Source organism: Neurospora tetrasperma (assembly GCF_000213175.1).
Source record: "Neurospora tetrasperma FGSC 2508 unplaced genomic scaffold NEUTE1scaffold_1, whole genome shotgun sequence".
Lineage (NCBI taxonomy): Eukaryota > Fungi > Ascomycota > Sordariomycetes > Sordariales > Sordariaceae > Neurospora > Neurospora tetrasperma.
Window position 1 is genome coordinate 5,015,610 of NW_009799099.1, and position 26,826 is coordinate 5,042,435.

General features: G+C 50.6%; 10 protein-coding genes across 10 annotated transcripts in view; 4 read left to right on the plus strand and 6 right to left on the minus strand.

Annotated features, from left to right (window-relative positions):
• Window positions 1–1,761, minus strand: part of NEUTE1DRAFT_120420 (uncharacterized protein) — a gene marked incomplete at both ends in the record, with an annotated part of 5,072 nt that extends 3,311 nt beyond the window's left edge. Inside the window, 3 exons of the mRNA XM_009850202.1 lie at window positions 410–731; window positions 790–899; window positions 991–1,761. Coding sequence (XP_009848504.1) covers window positions 410–731; window positions 790–899; window positions 991–1,761 — 1,203 coding nt within the window. The remainder of the gene's footprint in view (window positions 1–409; window positions 732–789; window positions 900–990) is intronic.
• Window positions 1,762–3,408: 1,647 nt separating this feature from the next.
• Window positions 3,409–3,561, plus strand: NEUTE1DRAFT_94000 (uncharacterized protein; the record flags this gene model as incomplete). Its single annotated transcript, XM_009850203.1, has 1 exon — window positions 3,409–3,561. A coding segment is annotated over one exon (153 nt), but the record flags the coding sequence as incomplete, so codon positions are not given.
• Window positions 3,562–4,110: 549 nt separating this feature from the next.
• Window positions 4,111–5,098, minus strand: NEUTE1DRAFT_107936 (uncharacterized protein; the record flags this gene model as incomplete). The annotated part of the gene is made up of 2 exons (XM_009850204.1): window positions 4,111–4,791; window positions 4,979–5,098. 2 exons carry the CDS (start codon window positions 5,096–5,098, stop codon window positions 4,111–4,113), a joined length of 801 nt encoding a protein of 266 aa, XP_009848506.1.
• Window positions 5,099–9,455: 4,357 nt separating this feature from the next.
• Window positions 9,456–9,994, minus strand: NEUTE1DRAFT_36151 (uncharacterized protein; the record flags this gene model as incomplete). Its single annotated transcript, XM_009848836.1, has 2 exons — window positions 9,456–9,679; window positions 9,934–9,994. Coding segments are annotated over 2 exons (285 nt in total), but the record flags the coding sequence as incomplete, so codon positions are not given.
• Window positions 9,995–11,316: 1,322 nt separating this feature from the next.
• On the plus strand, window positions 11,317–11,647 carry NEUTE1DRAFT_94001 (uncharacterized protein; the record flags this gene model as incomplete). The annotated part of the gene is made up of 2 exons (XM_009850205.1): window positions 11,317–11,521; window positions 11,582–11,647. The coding sequence occupies 2 exons, from the start codon at window positions 11,362–11,364 to the stop codon at window positions 11,590–11,592; spliced, it is 171 nt and encodes a 56-aa protein (XP_009848507.1).
• A 1,445-nt stretch (window positions 11,648–13,092) lies between these two features.
• Window positions 13,093–13,878, minus strand: NEUTE1DRAFT_77490 (uncharacterized protein; the record flags this gene model as incomplete). The annotated part of the gene is made up of 2 exons (XM_009850206.1): window positions 13,093–13,664; window positions 13,776–13,878. The coding sequence occupies 2 exons, from the start codon at window positions 13,876–13,878 to the stop codon at window positions 13,093–13,095; spliced, it is 675 nt and encodes a 224-aa protein (XP_009848508.1).
• A 1,020-nt stretch (window positions 13,879–14,898) lies between these two features.
• On the plus strand, window positions 14,899–16,229 carry NEUTE1DRAFT_120422 (uncharacterized protein; the record flags this gene model as incomplete). Its single annotated transcript, XM_009850207.1, has 6 exons — window positions 14,899–15,022; window positions 15,123–15,419; window positions 15,550–15,636; window positions 15,677–15,870; window positions 15,922–15,958; window positions 16,036–16,229. The coding sequence occupies 6 exons, from the start codon at window positions 14,899–14,901 to the stop codon at window positions 16,227–16,229; spliced, it is 933 nt and encodes a 310-aa protein (XP_009848509.1).
• Window positions 16,230–18,952: 2,723 nt separating this feature from the next.
• Window positions 18,953–19,284, minus strand: NEUTE1DRAFT_98575 (uncharacterized protein; the record flags this gene model as incomplete). Its single annotated transcript, XM_009850208.1, has 3 exons — window positions 18,953–19,030; window positions 19,074–19,167; window positions 19,250–19,284. The coding sequence occupies 3 exons, from the start codon at window positions 19,282–19,284 to the stop codon at window positions 18,953–18,955; spliced, it is 207 nt and encodes a 68-aa protein (XP_009848510.1).
• Window positions 19,285–23,907: 4,623 nt separating this feature from the next.
• On the minus strand, window positions 23,908–24,661 carry NEUTE1DRAFT_135397 (uncharacterized protein; the record flags this gene model as incomplete). Its single annotated transcript, XM_009850209.1, has 2 exons — window positions 23,908–24,012; window positions 24,071–24,661. 2 exons carry the CDS (start codon window positions 24,659–24,661, stop codon window positions 23,908–23,910), a joined length of 696 nt encoding a protein of 231 aa, XP_009848511.1.
• A 1,789-nt stretch (window positions 24,662–26,450) lies between these two features.
• On the plus strand, window positions 26,451–26,761 carry NEUTE1DRAFT_116108 (uncharacterized protein; the record flags this gene model as incomplete). Its single annotated transcript, XM_009850210.1, has 1 exon — window positions 26,451–26,761. The coding sequence occupies one exon, from the start codon at window positions 26,529–26,531 to the stop codon at window positions 26,757–26,759; it is 231 nt and encodes a 76-aa protein (XP_009848512.1).
• Window positions 26,762–26,826: the final 65 nt, after the last annotated feature.

The following is a 26,826-nucleotide window of genomic DNA, read 5'->3' on the forward strand; positions in this document are numbered from 1 at the left end:
TGTCCAGATAGCTCTGCACGTACTTCCAGACGGTTTCCTCCGAAAAGTCCAATGTTTGGACTCCGACCATGGTAGACCTGTGGTCCATCGGCCCAGGCGAGCCGCTAATCCCACCCCAACAATCCGCAGGCGAAGGCGCTCCCGTTTCCGAGTAGTCATCAATAACTTCCATCATACCCAGGTTGTGGTTGGACTCTCTGTCCATGCGGCTGCTGTCGAGGCCTTCTCCTCTGCCCCATAACCTAAGAAGTCCCCGCCTCTCTTCCTGTCGGATGGGATATTCTTCAACAAACTTGATGTTTTCGGCATCCAAAAAACGTTGCGCTAGGCGCTTTATCGACTTCCACTTGAGCAGAAGAGCAGCCAGGGTCGTATGATTAAGCGGAATGGCGGGCGCTCCAGGTCGTACAAATGGGCCAGGCTCTTGTTCCCTCTCTTCGTCCATAATTTTCGTGATGTTGCGCGCTTCCTGTGTATCTATAGGAGCCTGCGTCCTTGCTGCGTTTTCCGAGCCTCCTGGCGACGACGAGTTGTAGCCATCTTCAATGACTGCTGAGTCAGCAGAGGCCGGACGATCATCATCCGACGACATCATCTCCGGATGCGCTTCCAACGGCGGCGCAACGCGTTCCAACCTCTTCTCGAGTCTCGTGATGCGATGGTTGAACATGCTGAACTCGTTCCTCAGACCCATGAGGTTCTCCAAGATATCGGCCGCGACTTTGTCTTGTCTACATTGTTTGGTCAGCAACGTAACAACCACCCGACAGCCGGTATACAGGTGCTTACTGCTTTGGCACCGCCTCACGGTATTTGCATTCGACCTTCTTATCCCTACAGCTTTTACAGGGTTTAAGCTCGTCACATTTAGCCTTCAGCTGCCGGCACATATCACAGGCCTATGGGGGAAGTTAGCCTTTTACGTCCATGTCGCAACTCTTGCTGGATCGCAAGTTGCGTGTATATCCTGAAGCCAGAACCCAAACCAACCTGCGCTGCTCGCTGCGCCTTGCGCTTTCCTGCCGCTGGGGCAAGTTGAATATAGGGAAGGTCGCCATGATGTCCATAGTGAGGGGGATAGTCGTATGGCTGGCCATGCGCCATGGGCGTTTGAGGGGGGAAACTCGGTTGTCTGTACATATTTTGTTGCGGACCATTGTCATAGCTCATATGGCGTTTGTCGTCAGGGTATCCTTGGTGAGGCAGAGCTGACATCGGGGTCCCTGGTGTCATGCCGTCGGGAGCATGGCCCGTCGAGTTGGGCCTCCGTAGGTGTGGTGGTGTGTTGCTGTCGTCGGCCGGGTCCTGCTTCACCACAACTTCTCTCGGAGGAGGATGGTAGCCAGAGTTGTACTGGTGGTGTGCTGGCGGTGGCTGAGATGAAGGATGGTGTTGTCGGTGGTCTTGCATAGGTGGATATCGGTCGGGCTCATGATGTCGCCGGTCGTCGACGGGGCCTTGCTGCGACGGAGCCGGAGGTGGCGGCGGCGGCGGCGGCGGCGGGTGGGGATGCGAGACAGCAGGCGCGGCGCCGGGATCACCAGGACCTGGGGGTCGTGAGAACGGATGAGGGGAGGTTTGTTGATATTGCGGCGATGGCGTGGGGTGGTTTGGATGATGAGGATGTTGAGTATGATGTTGACCAGCAGTCGGAGATGGCGTGGGATGTAGAAGCGACACACCGTAGTGCGCACCACCTACTGACCATGATGAGGTAGTTGACAGACGGGGCCGTTTTGGGTCGGACGGGCCTGGGTCCATGCTGGGTAATATGTATGTGTATCCGTATTACAGATACACCGTTTACGCCAAACAGCAGTAGCCAAAGGGGGAAGATAGTTCAGACGACAGGCGGGAGCAAGCAGTAGCCCAAGCGCATAAGCTGTGGCAACACCATGGAGCTTTCCGAACAACAAGCCCTAGTTTTCCGAACCCAGGAACGGGGCAATGAGGAAGCTAAGACGAAGCTTGCCAGGAGTAGGACCCGTACAGTCGGAGTCCAATGTAAGAGGCGAGAGAGGGAAGCAAGCTTCGGCGCTTCAGGGTTCGCGCGCAATCATAAGAAAGCAAGGCCACGGGATGAAGCTTATTGGCCTGGAAGGGGCATGAGAGCCGTGCGGGCGTGGTAGTCCAGCGTAGGTATGTAATCGGGGAAATCTCATATGTGGGTATGGGGGTGAAAAGACTCGGTAACCTGTCGAAGTTTTGGACTCTGGAGGGTGTAGGTAGGTAGGGAGGCACGTAGGCTGAGGGATCCGGGCTGGCGCCGGACAAACGTAACCTAAAGCGAGGGCCCCTGGTGAGTTTGCGTCAAGCCTCCTCTCGGCTCACACCTAGCTTCAGGTCAACGAGGCTCAAGCCAGACAGGCCGCAAACAGTTGGGCAGCAATGAACGAAGGTTGCCTGTTCGAGGGGGGGCTTGCGGGTAGGTGGGGAGCACGGGGAGTCTGGAAAATCCAGAACTCGGTTGAAGGATATGTGCTGTGGGAGCCCGGCACAGGTAGGGGAACAGGTCGGGGATTCGGATAGGACGATCAGGTGGAACGAAGGGGGCTTTCTCGCTGGCTGGGGGGGTTGGGTAGCCTGTAATGTAAAAGTGTACATACCTAGTGGCTGTACGTGTTTGGTGTTTCTGACCGTAACACCTGGCGTGTGTGCGTGTTCTTTTTTTCTTTTCTTTTCTGGCGTCTTTTTTTCTCTGTGGTCGGTTTGTCTCGTCGTCGAACCAAGTGACCAGCTTTGGGGGGAGAAAAGAGACGGTCAATCAGCGTTGAGTGCGGAAGAGAAAAGTAAATGGAATTTGCAGCTAGTCCACCCTCATCGCCAATCCGGCAGATTTCAGCCAACAAGCGAGTACCTCTTCTGGTGTGGATCCCCGTAGCTTCCTTTGCTCGACGGGGCAATCAGAAAGAAGCAAACGAGTGGGCCGAGCTCTCTCTGGTCCGGGGTCTTGCCTGTTTTCGCGGTTGAGTGCTTGCGCATGTGCCTGGCTTTCACTTTGCTCCTGTCGATGACGGTTGACCAGCGGAATCCTGTCTTTTTATTTTTTTTTGTTCCCGCTTGTTCTCTTGTCTTTTCCTTTCTCTCTATATCTTCTTGTTCTCTCCTTCGTTTTTCATTCGTCTGCCCATCTGCTCCGTTTTGCGGGGAAATCTGGATAAGCGGTGACACCAAGGGGCTGGTCCCCGGACCTGAATCCTAGCAGTTATACCTCAGTATTGTGTAGTTTAATGGTAGGTCCTGACTGGTAAGGCGTCGTCGTGACAGGCCACTGACGCGTGTTGTAGCTTGCCAATGCTGCTATCACACAGTATCAGACAGTCGCGCACCCCGGGGACCCTTGATGAGAGAATGCGTACTGGTAATGACTCTGGCGTGTAGCTCTGGGCTGATGATGGAGCTTCCAGACAGCGCGCAAAAAACTATCCCCTATCTTCGTCGTCGTATTCGCAAGTCATCCTCTATCTCGTCGTCTTCTTTTATGCCGCACAATCCTCCAATGTGTTGAATGAAGGTGATAGTGCAAAGGCCGCGGGTGGGAGCCAGGACGAGTCAAGGTAGGGAGATCACTGTAGATTCGGTACGTTTCGTGTTGTTATGCTGCTGTGCATGCGACTTTTGAGACCGCGAGGGGTTTCTAGATACCGACCGTTAATTTCACGGCTCGCTAGATGATTGGCGTAGGGCGTTGGAAAAGCCAACAGTTTTAGTATAGTATATCGCGATGTACCTTCTCTCGATACTGTGTTTGCAGAAGCAAGAGGAGGCCGAGTCTCGATGCTAGCGCGCGGCGCGACAACAGAGAGAGGACAACGTTTCGGCGCAAGTGGCGTCCGAATCCTGATGGTGAAAGAAGCAGTCTTGAAAGGACAACAATCAGAGATAAAAACGCGACCGATGAAAGTGACGACGTGCTGGTCCTCCTTGGCCCACGCCCTCCCAGTTCTGTTACGGCAGAAGTGCAGAAGTGACAAAGAAACCATTTCCGGGGGGGTCGCGCAGGTCATCACAATGGTGCGTACACACAACCCATATTGTAGTAACGGGGTGCTGACATTGCATGTACACAGGCAATATCAGATTCCCGAGATGCCACTCCCTGAGCTTGCTCTACGGAGTAGTAGCCTCATCATCGTCCCACTCTCGGCTACCTGCTAGAATAGCAGCCAGAGACACTGCATCAGAAAGATCTCTCTTCTCAACATCTGAGATGCCTGAGTTAGTTTTGGTCAGCAAGGACATTATCAACCCAGATGACAATTGTGACTCGTTCTGACGGCTGACAGAGGGCTGCTGTCCAACGATCGGCAAGGCGCAACGGGTGGTGGTGGTGGTGGTGATGGTGGTGATGGTGGTGATGGTGGTGATGGTGGCAACATCCGTTCCCGTAGACCTGGTGTGGGATAGGTGCCAGAGTGAGCTCAAGTGACTGAGGTGGGGTTCGTGAGGTTGCATGTCTCCTCCTTCATCTGCGTCACGACATGATAGTGGTGAACTTGCCGGACCAGGAGAGGGCGGGAGAAGAGTGAGAATGGTCGCCCTCTCCGCCATCCCTCCAACATCTTCCAATATCTGTTGCTGATGGACAGGGGCTGATGGGGATCCCGTACCGCGCCGCGACGACATGTGTACCCCGTACGCAGTGCTCTGTACAGCACCATATGAGAGGACGCAGTCGATACGACGTCTGAATAGTACCCGGTACAGCACAGCACATGCATGTACGATGCCGGTCTCGCTTTCAGCATTGCATGCCGCCAACCAACCACTCCCACCAGCCGACACTCCGAGCTAAGATAGTCACCTCAGTTCCTGTGTCACAGGCTCATAGGTTCAGGGCCTGTCAGCCTTGGCTCTTTCGGCACTCGTTGGAGAGGCAGCAAGGTATTGCCTTGGTCGGAAAACAGGATGGATGATATGAGATCTGATCACCATAAGAAAAGATCCATCCTATGTAAAAGATCTGTGCTTGCTGTACCGCTTTGGTGGTATGTGGGTCGTGGAGTGCTACTTGGAAGCAGCGGGTTGAGTGGTATTGCGAAGGGTACTTTGCATCGTGTTCAATTTCCAGAGTGGATGCCCAAGTTATTATCGCCATTTAGTAACCAGCAACCCGCTGCACGTGAACGGATGCCACTGTCCCGTGTCCACGGCGATATTCGATTTCCGATAGAGGTATGCTATCGAACCTTTCGTAGAGCCGATATTGCACGATACACGATAGTTGCTATGCAAGGTACACACCACATTGTCCAATCCGAATTCGGAGCTTTCCAGGCGAGATCAATTGGCTTTGTACACTGGTGGGTAGCCAGCGACGATCTGGCCCTCTTTTCCTCGCTTCTGCGATTACGCCCAAGACGAGAAGGGAAAAGGCTGTCTGTCCTTGTCTTTGTGACGAGGGAGCGAAAGGCGGGATGGCCGGTCGCGGACTGGGGCTCTTGGGGATTGATCACCGTGAGGGTGTGGTACCTTGCCAGCTACATAGCTTTTGTTGTGTACACTACGGCGACATAGTGGTGGTGAACTGGTTGACTGGTGACTGCTCTTCATGGCGCGGCGGGGTGCTAGTTCTAGCATGCAAATACTGAGGATTAAGGAATATGGCTAGATACATACTAGTGTACATGCCTCGCAATATTTGCAGTGACGATATTTCAGGTCTTCACAAGGGCCACAGCATCCGCGCTGTCGCAGTCATTGACCTCGGATACCATGGCAATGGTAGTACTGTAGGATTGGTGCATCAAGAGAAGACTTTCTTCATTGTGATCAATTCTCTTCCACCTCTTTCTTTCCAAAGTGGAAGTTGTGGCTCCCCATTCCAAGCATGGACGGGCGGGCGCTGATGGGCAGTGGTCGAGCACTGACTGCATTGCAGTTTCTTGCAAGATGGAAGGAAGCTCCTGCCGCAACCCAGCCAGGCTATGGGAAATTGGATGTTCTGCGGATGACAGGGCAGAAAAGGGCACTTACGTCGGCGTCGCTGCTGCGGATGTACACAGTGCATGGAGCGCGCCTGTGGGTCATCCTGTCAAATTTACATTAACGCGATGAGAACCATGTATTACGATTGGGCACAATTCAAAGCAGTTCAGAGCCAACCGCCGTCATGCTACCTCCATGGACTGGACATCTGGCTACCTCCCGTCCCATGATCCGCTAATCCTACCGCACCAGTCAAGCTCAAGTGGGAGCGCTATACACTACACTACGTAGCAGCATCTTGGGAAGTCGCAGGCTTGAGGCCAACGGAAGGTGCCTAGGTCTAGACGAGAGCCTCTTCCCTTGCAAGGGCTTTCCACAAAATCTCCGATAAACAGGCTCCCTTCCGTCGATTCAGTTCTCCAAAGTAGGTAGGTACTCTCCCGTCCTCATGGCTAGAGGTACCTCCTCAAACGGACTTTTCCGTCCCATTCCTTCCCCAGGAGTTCCTCCAGACAGACTATCATGCCATGGTCCCATTGCGGCGACACCTGTAAAATAAGGAATGCGCAGCCCCGGCTGAAAGGACATAGGGGTTATCTCTAGGTACCCGAGGTACCCTACGTTCATTGGCCTGAGTGGTTCTAATTGTGCCAGAACTCGGAAATTCTCAACGGATTCCTGGTCGGGGAAAAAAAAAAAAGGAAGGAAAAAAAGAGAAGAAGAAGAAAGACGAACATTCAACAACATCGCCATGCACAACCCTCAATATGTCATACCATGACTGACATATGTCCCCAACAAAAACATGCGGGGTCTCAGGCGTCACTTGCTTCATTCCCTATCAGACACACAGAAGCTGAAACTGGCAGTCTTGGGACCCTCCATGTCTCTGATGCCCTTAGGTTTACCCTTCTTCCCTCTCAGATCCGGGATCTCTCTGTATCACACATCTTCCCCAGATACTGTGGATTGTGCCGGATTGCCTACCTTGGCAAAGCGCACCCAGTTCCACTGGAGAAAGGCGGTGACTTGATGGTCAGATCCAGCAATCCATCAACGACCAAGAACAGAGGGATGTCTGTGTTCCCACTCAGTACCACTGTAGCCGGCGGGCATGTCCCAGTCTTCAAGTGAGAACCACCTTGCCTTCATCTCCCATCCGGTCCAGCCACTCCCGCAGTTCCGTTAGGTCGGGTTTGTCCCCAACTCCATCTTTGTTTTATTTCCACTCTTCCAGATCACCGCTGTGCCCTCATAGACCCCGTCAAGGACAACAACCAGAAAAGGCGCGAGCAGGCCCCTGTCGTTTGCACCCGGTGGTGATCTACCTTCTCAGCGGGTATTATGCATCTATCGATATAGCAAGTGGAGGACGCCACGGGACCTGAAGACCTATGCCTCAGTTGGGGCCACTTAGGCGGACCAACGATAGCCCAAGAGGGTGAAAGCGTACCGCTCGGCAGCTCTCGGTCTATGGGCGGGAAGATCTCACTGCATTCATCACTACCTCTAAGGACGGATCCTCTCCTTCCCGGTGAACGGCGTGCCCTATCACGCTTATCAAAATCCGGCTTTTTCGACAGCCAACCCCCAAGGGATGACATACAAATATCTTTTCCAAGAATGGTTTCTCTTGTACAAACTAACAAAGCCCATCAAGGTATCAAGGGCCGCCTGAGCCTACCCTTTCTGACCTATCACTGCGTAGACCTCACCTTCACCGCTCTAGCTTACATGGGCAGAGAGGATCAGGCGCCAGGCTTGAATAGGCAGTTGAGTGGTAAACTTTTCGGGCCGCTGCAGTCCTCCATCAAGTCACAGAGGGCTATCATCTGGGAACGACTGCGTAGAGCAAAAACCGCTGGAAAACAGAATTTTCATGTGATCGCAGCTTTTGTCCACACAGATGGGCCCTTCTCCGTGGACTAACGTTAGGTTACCGTACAGTCGGTAACTTCACCGCTCTCCGTATGTAACGGGTACACAGTACTTACGATATCTCACTCTACTGACTGCCTAGATGAAAGATCATGCTCCAGGACACATCTCGAAACCACGGCAAAAAAAAACATAACCACAGCCGACTAGTACATCGCCAAAGCCCAAAGGTTATACGCGCACATTTGTGATTCTCTACACTACATCCCCATGCATACCTGCGACAAGCAGTTCAACCACCACATGCAGTCCACAGTTGGTCCTACCCTGCTACCCTTCATCTCCGGGCTACCTCTGCCTCTCCCAAAAAAAAAAAAAAAAAAGACGACCAACCAACGTTTTCGGCCCTGAACTCCGTCCTCCTCTTTCCGAGCCGCCGACAGAGCTACTGATTGGTACCGCGCCTTCAGTCAGCCCTGTAAACCGAAAGTTTGGGACTCTGGATGGCGAACAACTGAGAGATTCACTTAAACTTGCGCCCGTTTCCACTTTGCGCATTACCCTCCAACCTTCAACGCCTTGTCGTGTAATTTTTTTCATAGCAAGGCTTTCTGACGCCATAACTCGCTCATTCCCTTCCCAAGTTACTGATATGAAGGAGCAGAGGGGTTCATCCGGCATACCGAATAAAACCTCGTCGATAGTTTCGAATGTTGTGTTTCTCTTTGCTTTTCTGCTTACTTGCCCCCTCAAGTCGGTAATGTCGCGCCTTCGAAAACGTCCGCAGTGTGTCACGCCCTCGCTTGGGACCTTTTCGCAACAAGAAAAGAAACAAAAATGAAAAGAAAAAAAAGAAAGAAAGTGAAGCGGTTCAAATGTCTCAAGTCCGACCACTGTCTCACTTCCACATTCCGCCCATAATTCTCTTACAGTGCACCAGAGGGACCTCTCCACTCACACCAAACCTGGGGACCCAGTCCCTCGGGCCTCAGCTGCCTCTAACATTAAACGGCATTGACTCCGGTATTCATTTGACTTTAGTGCCCCTCAAGTCCTTATTATCTTTTGAATTCTAGCACTATGTACATAACAGGCATAGTAAAACCACTAGATGCTAAACATATTCACCGATGCACATTGAAGGCCCCGCCAGACCGCTAACTCCGCGTTTGCGGTGGCTCCGTCGCACTTTCTAGGCTCCGCGAAGGTGCAGATGAGAATCGTAATTGTCGAATTGATGATGGCAGGGCTGATTTTCGGATTTGGGGTTTGGGGCTTGGGGGGTTGAGCTTATCCCAACGTGTTCCGGGTTTCCAACTACAGATGCCATGCGTGCCATCTCAAAGTCTCAAAGTCTGGAGGCGAGGAAGCAGGACCGGATCTACGTCTGAAGGTCCACTACCTCCTTACTCGAGAGTCGACGATAAAGAAACTAAAAACCGTCATGATGGTATATCTCTTACCTATTCTTTGGTCATCTGGTTCGGTACTCGTAAGTTTACGGTAGCTTTCGCTCGGAGTTAAAGTCCCTCCCCTTGTTCGGGACATCCACCAACACGGCAAAAAGTCTTCTAGAAGAAACTTCTAATCTCGGTTGCTGAACAGTATATACAGTACATGGTGTGCAAGTGATAAAATGGCACTATTGACTACCAGCGCCAGAACGCCAGAACAAAAGCAGAAGCCATCCGCACGGTTCCGGCCCGGCATCTACGGAGTCGGGCTTCGCTCCGCTTTGCTTGGCGGTTCGCTTCAATAAGATTTTCAGGGTCCAATTGCGAAACTGTCAGATCAGCGATTCTCGTAATTAACTCAGACTTACTTCTGGAGACAGCACCCGCTCGCTGCTCTGGCCTGCAGCTCGGTTCTGGTTCTAGGTAGGGTTTAACGAGGTCAGGTGAGGTGAGCTGTTAGAACAAGAGAGAAAAAGGAAAGAAATAAAAGAGAAAAAAAAGAAGAAAAAAACAAGGAAAGAAAACAAGATAGAGTGAAAGAAAGCGACAAAGTGCAAGGCAGTGGCACAGAGAGCGCTTGGCTTTTTAATAGAACATGCCAGAATCTGGGTCGTCGGACTCTGATGCCAGACGCCTTAACGGTCAAGTTGGAAACCATGATTTGTGGACATACCAAATATGGAACTTCGATGGTTCTCGTGATCTATAATCCCGCCCAGGAGGTAAGGTATACTACACGTGTAGTCTAAGCTTACTTAGACCCATTAGAGGATCTCTGCATTCTCAAGGAGCTGGATAGCTGGATCAGCAGCAAGCAACCCTCCACAATCATGCCCGGTCATGGTCACGGACGGTTTCATGTCAGCTTCGTTTCGTTTCGTTCTGCGTGTTGCACATGTTCGTCCGTCTAGACTAGGCGCCTCAACCTTACCACGGATTTCGTTTCTTTCTAGCCAGCCTCCACAAGTAGTATACATACCTAATAGATACACACCATGTAGGAAGCTAAACCGCATCCATCAATCTCGATCAAATCGTCTATTGCTGTGCTTATAAACCAAAGTAAGACTTCTCTGCCCCCCCAGCTACCTCTAGGCTCGAGCCAAGTCTATCCAAGGAGTTGGGGACGGACTATAACAACTGCCGTGGCCTCTTTCCTTTTTTTTTTTTTTTTTCTTGCCATAGTGTACCGCTAAATCTCACCTCATGTCGGGCTCATCCCCGCGATTTACGAGCCAATCACATCGTTCGCTGCCCATCTACATGCTAGTGTAGAGGTACGTTGAGTGCCGGCCTGTAGGTCATTCCTGGAGTCTGATTGACCATGAAGAAGCGTGGGGATAAATTCGACTTGAGTGAGATTTGCAGTATTCGGTACCTCCATGTCGTTGACGCCAGGCAGTATGGAGAATCAAGCCAGTAACATCGACTGTGTTCCAGTTGTCATGATGAACCGGCGGTGTGGGGCCCGTATGACCAATGAGAGTGCCATGACTAGATACACCTTGACAGCGCAACTACCAACGTTCGTTGTGATTCTGCTTATGATGCATCTAAGAAAGAGGATAACGGTAGTAGCGATATAAAGATTTTATGGGGAATGAGAGGCGAAATAGTAAGCACAGTGTGCGAGGTAGGAAGTAGTCGGCTGCAGTTTACGCTAGGCGCTCTAATTGCAGTAAGCCGCCAAGGTAATGCAATGATAGAAATACCCTAATTCATGCTAAAGCGTGTGAAAAGTTACGTAGTTGAACGTATTGAAAACAGGTTGTTCTGAACTTTCGATGTTGATCATGATGTGAAACAATGACATTTAGTAAGAATTGTTGGTTGCTGGCGCCTTAAGTTGATGCCAAGCCTGGGGTTTTTGGCTTGAGCTTGGAAGCTTGTATGACCTCTTACAGTCGATTTATCCGGCTCGAGTAAAATAGTGTAGTGCTGTGCTGTGTTTACCTGTAGATGGATATAAACGCGTAGCGCGGTTTTCACGAGTCGCAAAGAACCTTGATTCTGTCACAAGAAATAACTAGTTTGCCGTGTGACTGCTCCCTGTGTCCTGTAGTCAAGTTATGCCGCGCCTGCGCGCTACCCTTTTGAATCCATGCAGAGGTGTGGAGCAGAGGTGTTTCCTCACACCTTCCTCCTTTCTCTTCCCTTTCCCCATGCTCCCATACCTATTAATGCGCTATATGCGCTATATCAGTGTCTTGGTGGGCAGGAAGGAGAAAGAAGGAGACTTAGTTTGGTACACTCGTTTGAACCTATCAATTTTCCCAGATGAGCCTTGTAAGCCCAGCGTGCCAGTGTTGCTGACCACTTACCTTACGTGTAGGACCAATGGAGGGGGGTCCGGATCGTGATCGACATCCCAAACTATAATAATTCCCCTTGTCAACTTTCGTGGCTCTCGTGGCTTCCTCGTAAACGACCCGGAACACGGGGATCTCAGTTCAGCTCCAAGAACGCCTACCGCTGGCCTATTGTGGGGAAATGTCTCAACCATCTCGGTTGTTGGGTGATAGAAATGGATGCCCCCTTCAGGTATGTAACTAAGTATAGGTAGGTTTAAAGACGGTAAACGTAACGTAGAATTTCATTGTTAGGCGGGTGGTGAACTCGAGTGGCACTACAGAGTCGGCGTCTGTCGGCCCTAGCGGCGGAAGATTTGGGAGTCAAGCAACGAGAATTGACATAGTGTACATCCTCGAGGAATCCCTGAGAAACACATGATCGCCAAAAGGATGACAATGTGACTATCAGAAAAATACGTGAGCTTGCGTTGCATGTCATAAATCCACTGCAATTTGTGTTTCATTCGGCACTTACTAGCCTAGCGGGTATGTTGCGATCTCCCGTGATATTCAACGAGCGCTGACGTCTGTTCTTCTGTGGGTGAGAGATAACCTGGGTCACACACAGCATAACACTTGATTCCTTATTGGATTGTTCGTAACGGGATTGTAGATGACATAAGAGTTGAAAACGAGTAATTTCTTATGTTGCAACTATGATATTTGTCGTTCTATTACCATTTTTGTCCAGACGTTGCTTCTGGTGAACTTCTTTCTGTGACCATGAACCAATAATCTCACAGAACTGGAGAAGAGCTGCTCCTCAAACCAGCAGGAAAGTCGGTCGGCGCGCGACGCTGCTTGATACGCACGGAACACAGTCGATTTTAGTACTAGGCTGTGTAATGTATAGTGCGGCAGGTACGTATTTTATCCATGGAGAGGTCATAACCACTGGAAAGGCGGGATTATTTATATCGGGGTTATGCATGTCAGTATATACTGTGCTTGTTGAGCGAGGGCGGCCCCATGATCCTAGAGCATTCTCTTTTTTTTTTTTTTTTTTTTGGTAATTTTATTCAGCCAGCTCTGCATCACAGTTGTTCCAAAGCCTTCGCCCTTTTCGAATCATAGCAGAAGTGTGGTGGTTGCGCTCGAACACACATCCTAACCAAGATCGCCAAAGACCTTTATTCCGATGCATAACATTTTGCGGGGCCCTCGTCTGGAGATGGCAGGGTCTTGAAACGTACCCTCGAGTTGATTCGGGGACAGAAGCGAAAATCACGACCACCTGGTAAGCAACCACGTTATAGCAAGGCCTCAAGCTTGTAGATAGGGGCCGGCTATTGACAATCGCACACGTTGAGGCAACCTTACTCGTCAACTAACGATTGCCCAGATGTGATGAAGGCAGCAACGTTGTGTGTGATAAAGCCCGAAGTCGGGGACTGGCACCCCATTGTTGCCAAGCTGGCGCTGAGGCTCGTGTGATGCGTATACCGAGGAACATTTTGTCTCGGGTGCGAGGGATAGCCGGGTCATATTTCGGCTGCTGTAACATCGTCGTCACGTCGGATCTTCCTTTTCTTCTTTCGCCGCTTTTTTTCCGGAGTCGCTCCTTGGTCACCATCCGCGACTGGTTGTTGATCGACAACAGCAGGGGTGTCGAGAGTCCGTTCATCAGCAAGTGGCAACTTGGACTCCGTGAATGGCTCAGTCAGAACGAGGTCCCCTCTCTTCCCCATAGCCTCGCGACTTGCTTCTTCAAGTAGGATGCCAAAGGCAAGTAGAGCGGTTTCATCCATGCTCCTCTCATCAATGGTTCGAGAGCCAATGACACAACGCGGACCGAGGCGAAGGGCCATTGCGTCGTAGTAGTTGCTGGTGTACCCATGGATGGACTTTAAGAGGTCGCTGTCAGGGAGAAGATGATGTCCGCCGTCGGGTAGATGCTCGCTGGCCCAGTAGATGTCATTCTCTTCATAGCGAACAGGTGCGCCCTTGCGGCGGAAGAGGACTTCCTCAGGCGCGTACCTGGGGTCGCGGGAAGAGTGCAGCCCAGAGGACCGATTTGGTCGTTTACTTGAGGAGTCGTTTCGGCGTGAAGCACCTGATTGAGATCGGTCGTTCAAGGTCACGTTACCTGGAAGGGAGTTAGATGACAAAGTTCACACAGATTTCGGGCAAAGGCGACATCAAAAAGACGAGGCGACGAACATACCGGCAACGGCATCGTAGACGTTCAGTTCACGTCCTCGACTCTCTTTTCTCGACGGGCGTAGTTCCTCGTCGGAATAGTCACTGGGGGCTGGTGACGAGGTCATGTTGGAAAGAAGTGGTAGATATGGGGTGATATGGATGTGATTTCCCGCTGTGAGATTGGCAACTGAGGAAAGTGGAAGAGTATTTCGAAACTTTCGTTCCCTTCAGCCAGCGGGACGACGGCGCGTAACAGGAAAGTTTTGTGTTCTGCCCGAAACACTGCTCCCCATTTCAACCAGAAGAAGGAGCTACACGGATTTCTCTATCGGTCCCGCTCTGAGAAAGTGAGAATATAGGTAAATTCTTGACTTTAGTTGATCAAGGAAATATTGAAGCATCAAAAAAATCCAGTCTGTTTCCTCCTTGGTGGCTAGAGAAAGACGGTGGTCGTACCTCTACCGACGACAAAAAGGTTCAAGACGGGACTGCCCGGCAGGCAATGGGCGGGGAATTCGGTTGGAATTGTCCCTACGTACTGCCCCTGCCCCTGGGTGGCCCGTGTTTTTGCATCCAACACGCCAAAGGACCCCGCGTTCAACCGCAGTGGCCCCGCTCACTCCCGTCACTGCAGGTGCAAGCTTCCTGTTCTGTGCAGCGGCATTCCAGCGGTGAGATGAACCTCAAGGGACTGGAAACAACGTCGCATCACGGAAAAGCAACAACGTCGGCTTGGTGGCTCACTCAATCTTTCCTCATTCATCCTCACTCAATGCAGTGTCCATCCAAGCAGCACAAAAGATATTATCGATATTTTCGGCCCGCCTAATGGAATAGCTGTTTTCACCCTCCCTCTGCCACTCGAGGTGATGATGCTTCCCCGTCTGTAATGTAGCAAAATGGGTTGCAATCCGACGAAAGCCAAGGCATCCGACAGTCTGGGTACGGTCCTCCATCCGGTCGCTAGTTCATCAGCCCAAGCCCGCCATGAGACCTCTATCCTGCATAGACTGCCCTTGCACGTCATGGTCCACGCTATTTAAACCCGATCCGTCCTGACACCGCGTCTTGGCTGTCACCATCAACATGAAGGCCGATCATCAACTTAGCACATTTCTTTCGCTCTGCTCCACGGTTCCGCTTTGATGGCGGAGAGCGGACGGCAACCTCGCTTGCTGGCTGGGGTACGGGTCGGCGGGCTCGGGCGGGTCACCAACCCGGAATCCACTCTTCAACCGGCGTTCCTCTGGGCTCATCAAGCCGGACCACGTAAGTGCTTTGGTTCTCAAAGGGCTCGAAGGGAGAATGTAGGTACCGCTTGGGCGTTTGTTCGTCTACTCCTGGCTCCTTGCTAATTGCCCTGGAGCAGACTGGTCTACAAATACGGCACGCTTGGTTGGCACGTTTGAGCTGGGTGCAAAGGTTTCTTCACACGCCACCTCACCCATCGCCTTTCATCTGCTTGTTGCTTGCGGAACACAGCGTTTGGGCGCCCGGCTCGTCGACCTGCCTTCTTCGGCTGCCGTCCAGTCTCTTGTCTCTCATGGCCAGATAAATGGCTCTGCTGCTGCGAACCTGGCTGTGACCTGGTCACTTGTTCATGACCATATTGTGGCCAGCGGATCAGCCGATGGTGTCGCGCGTCTCTGGAATATCAGGCGGCACAGTACGCTCATTGGCCTTTTGGACTAAGAGGACCGCCTAGGAGTTATATACCCTAGTAGAATGGACAGTTCAGGCCATGTTCAGCGTGCCTTATATCAGGATTCTTTGAGATTTGGGTATCTGTGCCTTAGCGAAGGTGCACAACGGGCCAGTAAACGGTTTGACCTGGACAGATGACGGTGCGTACATTGTGTCTGCAGGTCACAATCGCCAATTTTGTGTTTGGGATACCGCTACAGGGGCGAACACTTTGGCGAGCTCTGGCCACAACCATCCGAAATGATTACAATGGACATATGACAATGTTTGTCTCGCCTTCACGACTTACTCCACGAAAGAAGGAGTTTTTGTTCTATCCGAATAAGAATGGGATGCTGGTTACAGGTTTACATGAGGGTACCCTTATTATCAGGCTACGCGGCATGGGTCCTGCTGTGGCAGCTACTCGTCAGGTCTACAAAATCGACAGTCTGACTAGTGACTCGACGAGTATCCGTGCACAGAGGGGAGAACGAACGACCAGAAACTTTCTCTCCAGCAGTACGTATCAAGTAACCAGTGCCCCTTTCGCTTGGTATATGCTAATGTTGGTAATAGTCGTCTGGAGAGGAACTGAGCCAATGTCGCTGATGGCATCTGCAGTGGACATTCCGACGGACATATCCGTGCCTGGACACCCCAGCTAGAGGCCCTTGACAAGGAAGATGAAAGCACCAGTATCGAAGAGGCCACTGGAGCTCGAGTGAAGAAGCGCAAAGTGCTGGATGATGTTTTCCGAACCTTGATGGGTAGGCAGGTCTCGTTTTCCTGAAGCGTTGTCTAATCTCCTCCGGGGACACAACTCTCTACACTTGTCCTCGCGCGCCTTATAATGGGGGATGGAGTTACTCGGCGCTCCCGTTTTCACAAACATGAACCTAGCGAACCTGAAATCGGCGAAGACCGGCGATTATGGTCGCCGACTTCCTCGTCTCGGGAAGTACACAATGAAACTCGTGATCATGCAGATCAAATTTTCGTTATGGCTTTTCAAGTCACTGTTGGTTTTGTCGCCAACAGCATTGCTCTTGACAGACACACCTTCCTGAAGCGAGTGCTGGTATGAGTGGAACGGCCATCCTATAAGAGATATACCATTGACCGTGATGGGTCATTGACCGGAAACACGCAATCATACCCCGGTCATGGTGGAGCAGCCCGTCGTCCATCCGTGGGGAAATAAGACATGTCTCGGACTTCCTCGGTCTTGTTGGCTCCTTTGTCGCCATTCCATGCATTGGCGACAACGCTTGCTGGTCATGCGAAGCACGTCAACGCGCCGGTCAATGTTGAACCTCATCCGCCTTCTCGTTTGGGAACATACATGCGTATATTCCGGTGAACTAGGTATTAAGAATACGAGGAAGGCAATGTCGGGTCGATATCGGTTGCTGGATCATGCCGAGCATCTCTCTCTGACCTGGCCAACACCCGGGGATCCGGCATCTTCGGTGGTTCGGGCAGCGGAGCGGATCCAGGGTCTTGCAGTGTGGGGTTTTTGGCTTTTGACGGACCGCGGTGCCCACAAAAAGAATTGTGCCCCCACTTCGAGACTATGGGTTTCCCACAACATTGAAAAGAACCTCATACAAGCCCGTTTTCCAACAACACAAGGTCCGCTGGCTCAATGGCAGAGCGTCTGACTACGAATCAGGAGGTTCCAGGTTCGACCCCTGGGTGGATCGATCTTTTTCTTTTGCCTCTCCTGCGATTTGTTGCGCGCATGAGGATGAATAATAATTCTGCCTGTTCGTTGTCAGCTTTTTGTCATCGAAATCCACAATCCTCTTTTTACGTCCTTTGCCTGTCCCTGACTAGGCCTTTCACTAATCCCCCTTTAGTGAGGTGCAAGAAACCAAGCCCGGCAGATGGTGCTCAAGTAAAAGCACCTTGATGGTTTTCACTCTATACGATCAATGTCCCTTCATGTTATTCTGCCCTCTTCGATGGACGAAACGTATAGGAGCCGGTCGAAAGCAGGGATCGTTGAATGCAATCCCCCCTTCACTTCCCCCTCCTCCTTTCTCAGATGCCAGATCTCCCTTTCAAATATCCAATCTTCGAGCGTAGTGTGCTCTCCACACCGCACCTCGCTGAAGTGTATGGCTTGGTCTAGCTGTTGGCTATCAATTCTTCCCTCTTCCAAGATGTCACTCGGCCCCTCTTACTATCTGTTCCCCAATCAGTCTTCTGCCCGTGATCCGACCCTTGTTTACTGATACGGTCAGTGGCCGCAAGACTGGGGGATATGGCCGGCACCGACAGTCTGGTTCAGAGGAGCCGCGGATGCATAGGCCTGTCATCCGGGTGCGCGTCAGACGCAAGATGGAAAGGCTTGGCGGGTTCAAGGGGGCAGAAGAGCGTGCATTGAAGTTGAGGAACAGCACTTGGCCTCCACAGCCGTACCCTACCTTTTTGTACTTACACCGTCGTTCATTTATCTGCGAAAAGCGCCGAATCTGGCAACGCTTCGGTGTAAACATCGCCTAGTCTCAACTCTGAATTCCACGGGCCACCGTCTTGTCTCACCAGGGAGCGACAGCACGCTACTCCGTTGAGTTCGTCTAGTAGCCATGGCAGAGAGCGGGAAACAGGGGCACGGGGATAAAGAACGAAAGACCGACAAATTCCTACCAATTTTGAAGCCAACTCAGGCGAAAGAGCACAGCAAGATTGCCCCTGTTGGGTCCCGCCCTCTCAACCCCGTTTTTCTTTCACGGGATAAAGATCTGCGCTTCCGGATCTTTTTCTCTCTTTTCTTTTTCAGCCCCATAAGGACAATCAATGTAAGTACAGCGACCGAAACACGGGGCAAGGCACATTCTCAGCTCAGTGACTTGCTTACCTCTAATCTTACAAACTTGATCCCTGTAGGCCAATGATTCCGCACGCCTCACTTTCTCTCTTGATTTACTCTGCTTATTCCAAATTGGACAGTCATGTCCGTTGTTCTTACAATTACGTCTTTATCATTGAGCGAGCATGACTGGGTGAGGATGGGCCGCTAGATGGCGGCTATTTCCCGGTTACCACTAGGGAAGATGGTGGGATGGAGAAAGATCTTGGATAACATTCATTGGCGATGTCTCCGGAGTTAAGAGTACCTTCTACGAATATGCTGTACAAGGGCCTATCTACCTCGCTCCCCGTTAACGCTCAGAAGTCCTCAACACTTTCGATATTGCATTACAGGAGAACTTGCGAACTCAGCACACACTGAACTGAGGATGACAGCCTATCTCGTCACACATTCCCTCCAAGGCCTTAGTTACCAAACAAGTCAAGTTTATGATTTCAGGTCAAGCCAAGTTGGGCAAGCCTGTAACCATGAATCACAAGGTTCATTTTTTTTTCTATATATGACCCCTCCACGGGCGAACTAACATCCATCGTGTTGCTATTGGCTTCCTCGCATAATTTCCACTCATCCTACAGACGATGAGCTCTTGCATGCAATAGCGGTCCCGTGTGAGACAAGATTTTTTAAGTACCATATCAGCTCATTGCAGGAACTGGAAGTGTCTCATTGCGCCAACCACTTCCTTGTCTTGTCCCAGCTTGCATCGCATATGGCTGTAGGGTGATGTTTATGGGGTGAGGTATCAGATGAACATACGACAGCCAGGTGCAGCTTTTTGTCAACAATGAATAGCACGGGCTCAGCCAAGAGCGGCGTCCCCAAGAGTTTCTCATTTTTTTCGGAGTTCACTCTGTGGGTGTCGGGTTGCTACCTCTAGGTTTCGGTCCGTTTGCGGTCGGCATTTCAAAACCAGGAACCTACCTACCATTTACACATTTGTCGCAGGAGGCTTTATTGCCAGTTCCATGATGAAGTAAACCGCTAAGGTTGGTCAAACAGGCATGATACACCATAATTGCAGATAGCCCTCATCCCACACGCTTCACGTAATGGTGGATATTTAGCAGATAGTCTGATACTGACATCGATATATTTGGTGGTTGTATTGGCAATATGAATCACCGCATTCCCTGTTTTCTATTCAACAGCCGCCAGGGCGACAACGAGAAGATCCGTTGACACTCATTCATCAAGCTGGCGAAGCCTAAACGTAGTCGCTTGGATGACGCCAACAGTGACCAGCTCTTGAATAGCGTCCTCTAGAAGCCCCCAAAAGCATTGACTACCTCTAGGACTCAGAGATTTTGTTTTCCTTTTCCCCCGGTACATTGCAAGTCAAAGCACAGCCATAGCCTTTGCGGGCTAGTTATTCGAACATGGTATGCCTCGGTTGGGAGTGTAGACGATGAACGACCATATGCCCTAGGAAAAGACGAGATGTTGCTCTGTGCAAGAATGCGGGATCTACGGTTGGGTTATATGCTGGTTTCCGAGGGACCTCTAACAAGTTATCCTTACACCTGCTAATTGGTCTGCCGAGCATGATGACTTGGAATTCAGCGTCTGGCAAAGCTTAGCGCCGCCGGAAAGATTGAGCAGAGTAGTTTATGAAGGTATGGGTGAATCACCAGATTTATGAAAACCCATCCACTCCGACTTTATTACACAACGGTGATTCAAGCAAATGCACTTCCACGATATTTAATTCTTCGGCCGTGTGCAACATTTGTTACAGCACCTCAGAGCCTTGTCAGAGCCCGTACGCCCTCTATGTCCGGATTGAGAACCGTAAGCGATAGCCTTTCTTCCCAGTATACGGATCCGGATGATTATTTTACGTGGGGTCTGGACGTGGACACGACATTCGTATGGAATCCCTCTTATATCTGACAAGACGTTATCTCGATCACCTGGATCAGGCACGCTTGGGTCTGCCGAAGAATGCTAACGATCGAGGCCCCAGCTATATGGCTGGTAGTGAAAGAGTGTCAGCAGACCGAAAAGAAACAGTGCAGTTTCTAAATTCATCAACTACAATCACTCTTTATTAACTTCCGGTGTCCCTCGTTTATACTGACAAAAAAATCAACAATTCTAAAAGGGGTATCCAAGGATCAAGAGTGCGGTACATGTACTTCTTTTTGCCTCAAGCCGGTATAACTCTACAATTCGTAACTGCGTGCTACACAGGCGTATTTTGTGGTCAGCTACATGGACTCGAGATGAAAGGTTTCCGGGATTCGTTAATCCAAAGCCTCGCTCTGCGCTTGAAAGTGTCGGAGAAGTTCCCTACATCAATGGACCAACTGAAGGAGGTTGAGAATCAGGCAGATAAGGGCTCAGACTGGGCGTGCAGCTTCGGTAGGAGAAAACGGGATGAAGAACTTCGAGATGGAAGAAGAAGGAAGAACAATAGTGGTAATGTTAAAGTCACGTTTCATCAAACATAGTTGGTATATATGATAATTTACCTTTTCGCCAACTTTAGGATCGCAGATGTATACGATTCCATCAATAACAGACCGAAACACCACGACTCAAGATACGCACGCAAACAGACAAGGTGTCTGAAGTTTTGGTTCACACCTCACATAGTCACATACACATTTACAACCTCCGAAAGTCTATAGCAGGCCGATTGTGCTCCGTAAATGTGACTCAAATTCCACCTCTAGTCTCTGTCTTTCGCGTATAAAACTTCAAAATCCTCAATATCACCATCACCAACACCAACATCAGCATAACCACCACCACTATAATCATACCTCTTCTTGTGCATATAACAATATAGCCAAATAAACAAAGTAATTCAATCACATACGACCATAGATGGTAGAAAACTCGGGATCCCGTCCGCTCTCCCATAGATAAGCTACCAATCGGAAGCATGTCTATGGGAGGAGGTTTTTACAGGGGTTTGGATGACTCAGCTAAAAACGCCGCCGCCGTTTCTTGCAACCGTTTTCATTGCCTTCGCCATCGAGTGCACCGTTCCACTTACGCCAAGCCCAGCCGAGTGGGCTAGGCATACACTACACAAGGTACTTACCCCTGCCATTTACCCCTGACACCTACTCCATATACTTAATACTTCTAACTGGGAGGTGTGGTTAGCTTTTGGGAAGCGTGGTTAGCTTTTGGGAAGCGTGGTTGGCTTTTGGGAGGTGTGGTTGGCTTTGGTAACCACTTTTCTCCGTACGTATATCACTTCAGGCGAGTTAGAGGGCCTCAAGATATATATTGCGTCTTTACCCTCAGATTCCTGACTGAACCAAACAAGCACACTTCTGTCCATTCTCATTGCATTCATTATTTATCAATTCTTCCCGGTTGATTCTACCGCATGAATTACGGCCCCTACCTTGTGAGGATTGCGTTGTTTTCATATGAAACCCTCCTTCCGAGTTTTCTAATGGATTTCTCCTCCCAAACATACTGAGCTCGTAAGCTATTGCAGCTTGAGAGGGTATTGTTTTGAGTCTCATGGTGCTGATCGCACTCCATCCCTATGCAATACGGAAGGGATGGAGCTACGAAAACCGCCGATAACGCCGACTGAACGCGACGTCGAAGAACGGAAAAGAAGAGCATTTGCCGACGTCGACGAATTTACGGTAATAATACATGAGCGTTCGCTTTGTAAGAAGACCAAAACCGAGCAAGAACGCGCGTAGTGTCTATGGAATAGGTATATACCTTATCATTTTTTCTATTTCTTTGATATTGCGTACTAATTCTTTTTAGATTCGTTATAGATGTGTTTAAATTAATATAAAAAGAGGCTGATGAGGTTTGGTTTGGTGTGTGCCGAAATAAGAAAAAGTCTATTACTATCTGCAAGAGCTTTCTGGCCGACTATACACGCTATGCAAGATGCAGGCGTCTGTGTATAGACGGGACCGAAGAACAGAAGCAGGTACAATCAGTTCAATCAACAGTAACTATTATTACTGTATGGAAGTATATAGTAGCTCAAGCTGATGCTGTAGTGCTCGCGAAGAGAAGGGATCCAGATTCAAATAAAGATTCAGACGAAGATTCCGAACAATGGACATTACTTGGCAACCGTAGGAAGGCCCGTAGAGAGATTATCCAGGTAGATTCCCTCCTTACCTATACTGATACTGTATACTAACATTTCTTCTCACAGTGGATCCAATTAACTCTTGCACAAAAGTTCAACCTCACATGCAAATAAACATTTGAGAAAACCGAAGCTACAACAAACGATATTCTACTTATTCTTAGCACTTTGTGGGAACGCGCAGTCGATATACCTTGTGATCCTAGACATCGGCTTGCCTTTCATACATTGGTGCTTATAGGAGGCATTAGTTTTCAGCCCAGCACTTATGAGAATATGCTTTATCAACAAGTCAAGCTACTTGTCGTTCGCGATCCGGATACAAAGCAGTCAAGGCTTACTACTCAGATTACGATCAATCAAAATAAGCTATCGGCTAATAAAATTGATAAGGGGGCAGATGTATATGTATTCTTGCCTTTAACCGTTGATTCAAACTAACACTTTTCTAGAGTGACCTTTCCTATTGCTATAGTACCATGCTAGATCTTTTGTTTAATTACATTTGTAGCTATTCAAGCTCTATATGATAATGCCTTCGAAATAGAGTTTTCGTCCTTCGACGAACTACTTCAGCGTCCAAACTTGGAAGATGTTGATTGCATTGAACTTAGGTGGAAGGATGAGATGCAGCAAAAGCCTATCTTTCCCTTAAAGTACTCCAAATTTCTGGAACTTTGGAACCGGACATGGTTGGTAGCGGGGAACAGAAACACTCTCCGCCCCTATGCGCTGCGAATCGGCGGTGAAAATAAAATTAATAGTAAGAACTTTTACCCGTTTCCCTTACTATTTTGCTTACGATTTTTATACAAGGTCCCCTTACATCTAATACCACAGGGTAGATCAGCCAGGCATGCCGGTCGGTGCGTGAGCCAGTGGAGCTCCGGGTCCGCTTCGGAGGGGAGGGTCCACATTTTCCGGCGTCGGGGTGGTACTGCCGAGTCGGGGGCGAGCCATCTCCGGAGGCCGGGGAGGCGGGGGAGCCACGTTTCCTCCGGTGTGTTTTTATCCGGGGGGGGGGGGGCTTAGGATTCGGTGAGGGAGTGGAGATGGGACCAGCCGCGCGGTGGGGGCGTGCGCAAGCGTTGGGTGAGCGGGTGATGGGCCGGAGGGTATGGAGCCCTGCCGCGGCCCGGGCCGTTTCTCGTCTGATAATTTCGGGTGGGGCGATGCCGGCCAACCAGAAGAGGTCAAGCTTGGGGACTGTGCGCCAGACCGGCATTGTTTTTCGGAGAGCCTTCGATGCTGCTGTCTCGATCTCGTCGAGCGCGGTCTTGATGTCGCTCATCAACGCCGCCGCTGAGTGGGTAGATTAGGCCGTCCCATTCAGGCAGCAGGATATGGCGCAACTCTTATCGATTGGCTGAGAGTTGCATACGGGGGAGTTGGTTAGGGCTGCGAAAAGGAAGATGCTTGTAGAATAGGCGGCGTTCGACGAGCCATGGCCCACACTCGAGCTCAAACAGCGGCCCAAAGGGCGCTCCCCTCACCGGCATCAAATTATCAAGGTACTTGTTCTTCGCAGCGCTTGAACTTTGATGTCCCACCGCTTTCCGAGGCGACCGGGCTTTCCCAGGATTTGGGGAACTTGATGCAGCGCTTCTCTGCCTGACGAGCGGGGCAGCCAGTCGAGCAATGCTGGGCAGCAGGCGGTCACTCCAGGTACCTCATTCAGTGAGCCGAAGAGGAGGAAAGGATAAGGCCCGGAAGGGCCGTAATGTGTTGGCGGGTAGATAGCATAGGGGTCATCGGACAGCGAAGCTTTGATCATGGTCTCCGTCTCCGGCTTCACCTCCCCGCTCCCCAAGATCCCGCCAAGCGTCTGCGAATGAACATGCACAGCATGCGGAATAGTAGCCTTGACCCTCTCCCCCTCTCCCTCCAGCGGTCTAATAGCAATCGGCCCCGCCTTGGTAACAAGCGTATCGACGTGCTTCCAGCCCAAATGGTTCAGCACTAAGTACGCTGTTCCCACCGTAGGGTGGCCGGCAAAGGGGAGTTCCTCCTCGATGGTGAAGATGTCGATCTCCCGGCTTGTAACAGACAAACCATCACGCGCTTCGTCGTCCAGCGTGTGCAGGAAGACGGTCTCGGAGAAGTTGAATTCGCGGGCGATGCGCTGCTTGACGTCTTGTGTGAGATGGGGGCGGAGGGAGGCGGGGATGAGGACGACCGCGAGGGGGTTGCCGAGGTAGCGCGTGGAGGTGAAGACGTCGACGGTTAGGTAGGTGAGGGTGATGGGTTCGGAGGAGGTCATCTTGGATGTTTTGTTGTTGTTTCTTTGGTGCGCGAGTGCGCTGTGTCTGGATGAGGAGTGGGTGAACTGAGACTGGGGACTTGAGGGCTCTGGTATCTTTTGGTGATATTGATGTTTGGATGATTGGGAGAGACCTCAACGTCACTGTTAGGATGTTGCGATTTTATGTCTCGAGGAGAATTGGAGTCATCCTTTGATGAATAACGGCTGAAAGAGTGGGGCAGCTCCAATTGCTAGTGAGGTTCGTCTTAGTGGACGCATCCTCATCTCGACATCACAGTCATCGACTTACTAATCCTCGACGTCGGCCCCGGATTTCGGCCATCTTACGTGATGAAGGTGCCTGCATCGTTTTAGCTCGCATCGCTTTTCCTGACCTCCTTGGTTTTGCTCGTTTCCATTTTCTTTCCCAAGCTCCATTTCCTTTTCTTTTTGGCTCTACGGCCGGAGCCTTGGCTACGAGTATGCGAGCCCGACTTTTCAGAGATACCTACCTACTCTTTGAGCAATTTCACCCTGACCCTTCAAGCCTTATAATGTATCTTCCCAAAATCAGGGCAGGTGCCTCTTCTCAGATATCTTCCATTCACTTACATTATTTTTCATTGTTATCTTCGCCCGAGCATTAGGAAGCGCCCAGACAGATAATCTCATTCACTGGAGAGACGCTCGCTGTATAAATACCTACTACATTACTCTGCATATGTTATATAAGAATGAAATGTTCAACAATAACTGTTCCTAAAAGCAAAACGCGATCCATATATCCCCTCCCCCTACTCCTTAGGGAAGGAGTAATATCGTTCTAGCTTGAGCATGCCGCCAGTGTAGCAACAGGTTTTGACCAGCCCGTCACACCCTCACCTCACTGTCAGCATTAATTGGAATCGGAACCAGAGGAATCAGAAGAATCAGAAAAATCAGAATCGGAATCAGATCCGGCGTCGTGTCCCAAGCCAAGGGCAACGCGCCTTTCTTGGTGATATGACCAATACCACCCATCCGTCAGCGACTCGAAGACATGGCTGGGCGGATGGACAATGGCTCTGTGTGGAAAGCACTTGAAGCACAAGTCAAACTCATCTTGAGGACATTCATTGGTGCATGTAGTGCAATGCCAAGCGTCCCCGTAGTTAGACTGTAAAAGCAGTGTGTCAGCTTGAGGATGATCGAGCATATAGGTTTGGTGACCTACACATAAGCAACTGTCACAACTAGTGTGTGTGTTCTCCGCCTTTTGGGTGGGCAGTTCCCCCCTGTCACTCCCGCGTGTGCTGTGATCACTATCCTCGGATTCCTCGCTGTCCCCTTCTTCTTCTCTTTCGCCTCCAAGAAAAGGTAATAAGCCCCTGGAACCGTGAAAGATTGCAACATGGCGCGGCAACCACCCTTTCTTAGTTGTCTTAGTCTTGTCGGCGCCGTTCTTAAGCAAAAGCTTTAGGACATCGTCGGCGTAATATGCATGGGACCTACAGGCCCAATGTAATGGAGTCCAGCCGTCAACATCTGGCTCATTCACGAGTTTGACGATATCGCCTGCAGGTTCAGTTTGGCTCGCAACGTGCAGGACCTCCTCGACAACGTCCAAAGCTCCTGCCGCGGCCGCCATATGCAAGATAGATCTCTTGAGGTGGTCAGACTTCCATAGTGTTTCCAAGTGCGGATCCAAGGCTCGGACAATGTCCAATCGAGAACGCTGTTGTCGCACAGCATGATGGATGGGTAAGCAGCCCATACGGTCGGGTTGATCGATGTGGACGTCCGGCTGCTCCCTCACCAGTTTCACTATCGGTAACGATGCAAACCGGGCAGCTCGGTGGAGGGCAGTCAAGTCCTGACTCCCTCCTTTTCGCATAACTGACTCCCCATGCTTGATGAGAAGATGGAAAAGCTCACCCACCTCATCATCGTCTTCTTTGGGACCAGATATGAGGGCCTGGAGGACTGTTCCAAATTGTCCACCAGTTCGCAGCACATCCTTCCGACCCAGCTTCTCCAAAAGAATTTTGACAACCACGCGGTGCCTGTTATAGGCTGCCGCCTGCAGCGCACCGGTAATTCCCTCACCTACGATGGTAGGGTCAGCGCCTTGACTTAGGAGAAGTTCTATCGTGGCCAAACATTCACGCGCTCTCTGCGCTTTTGGCTGACTGGCAATTGCGGCT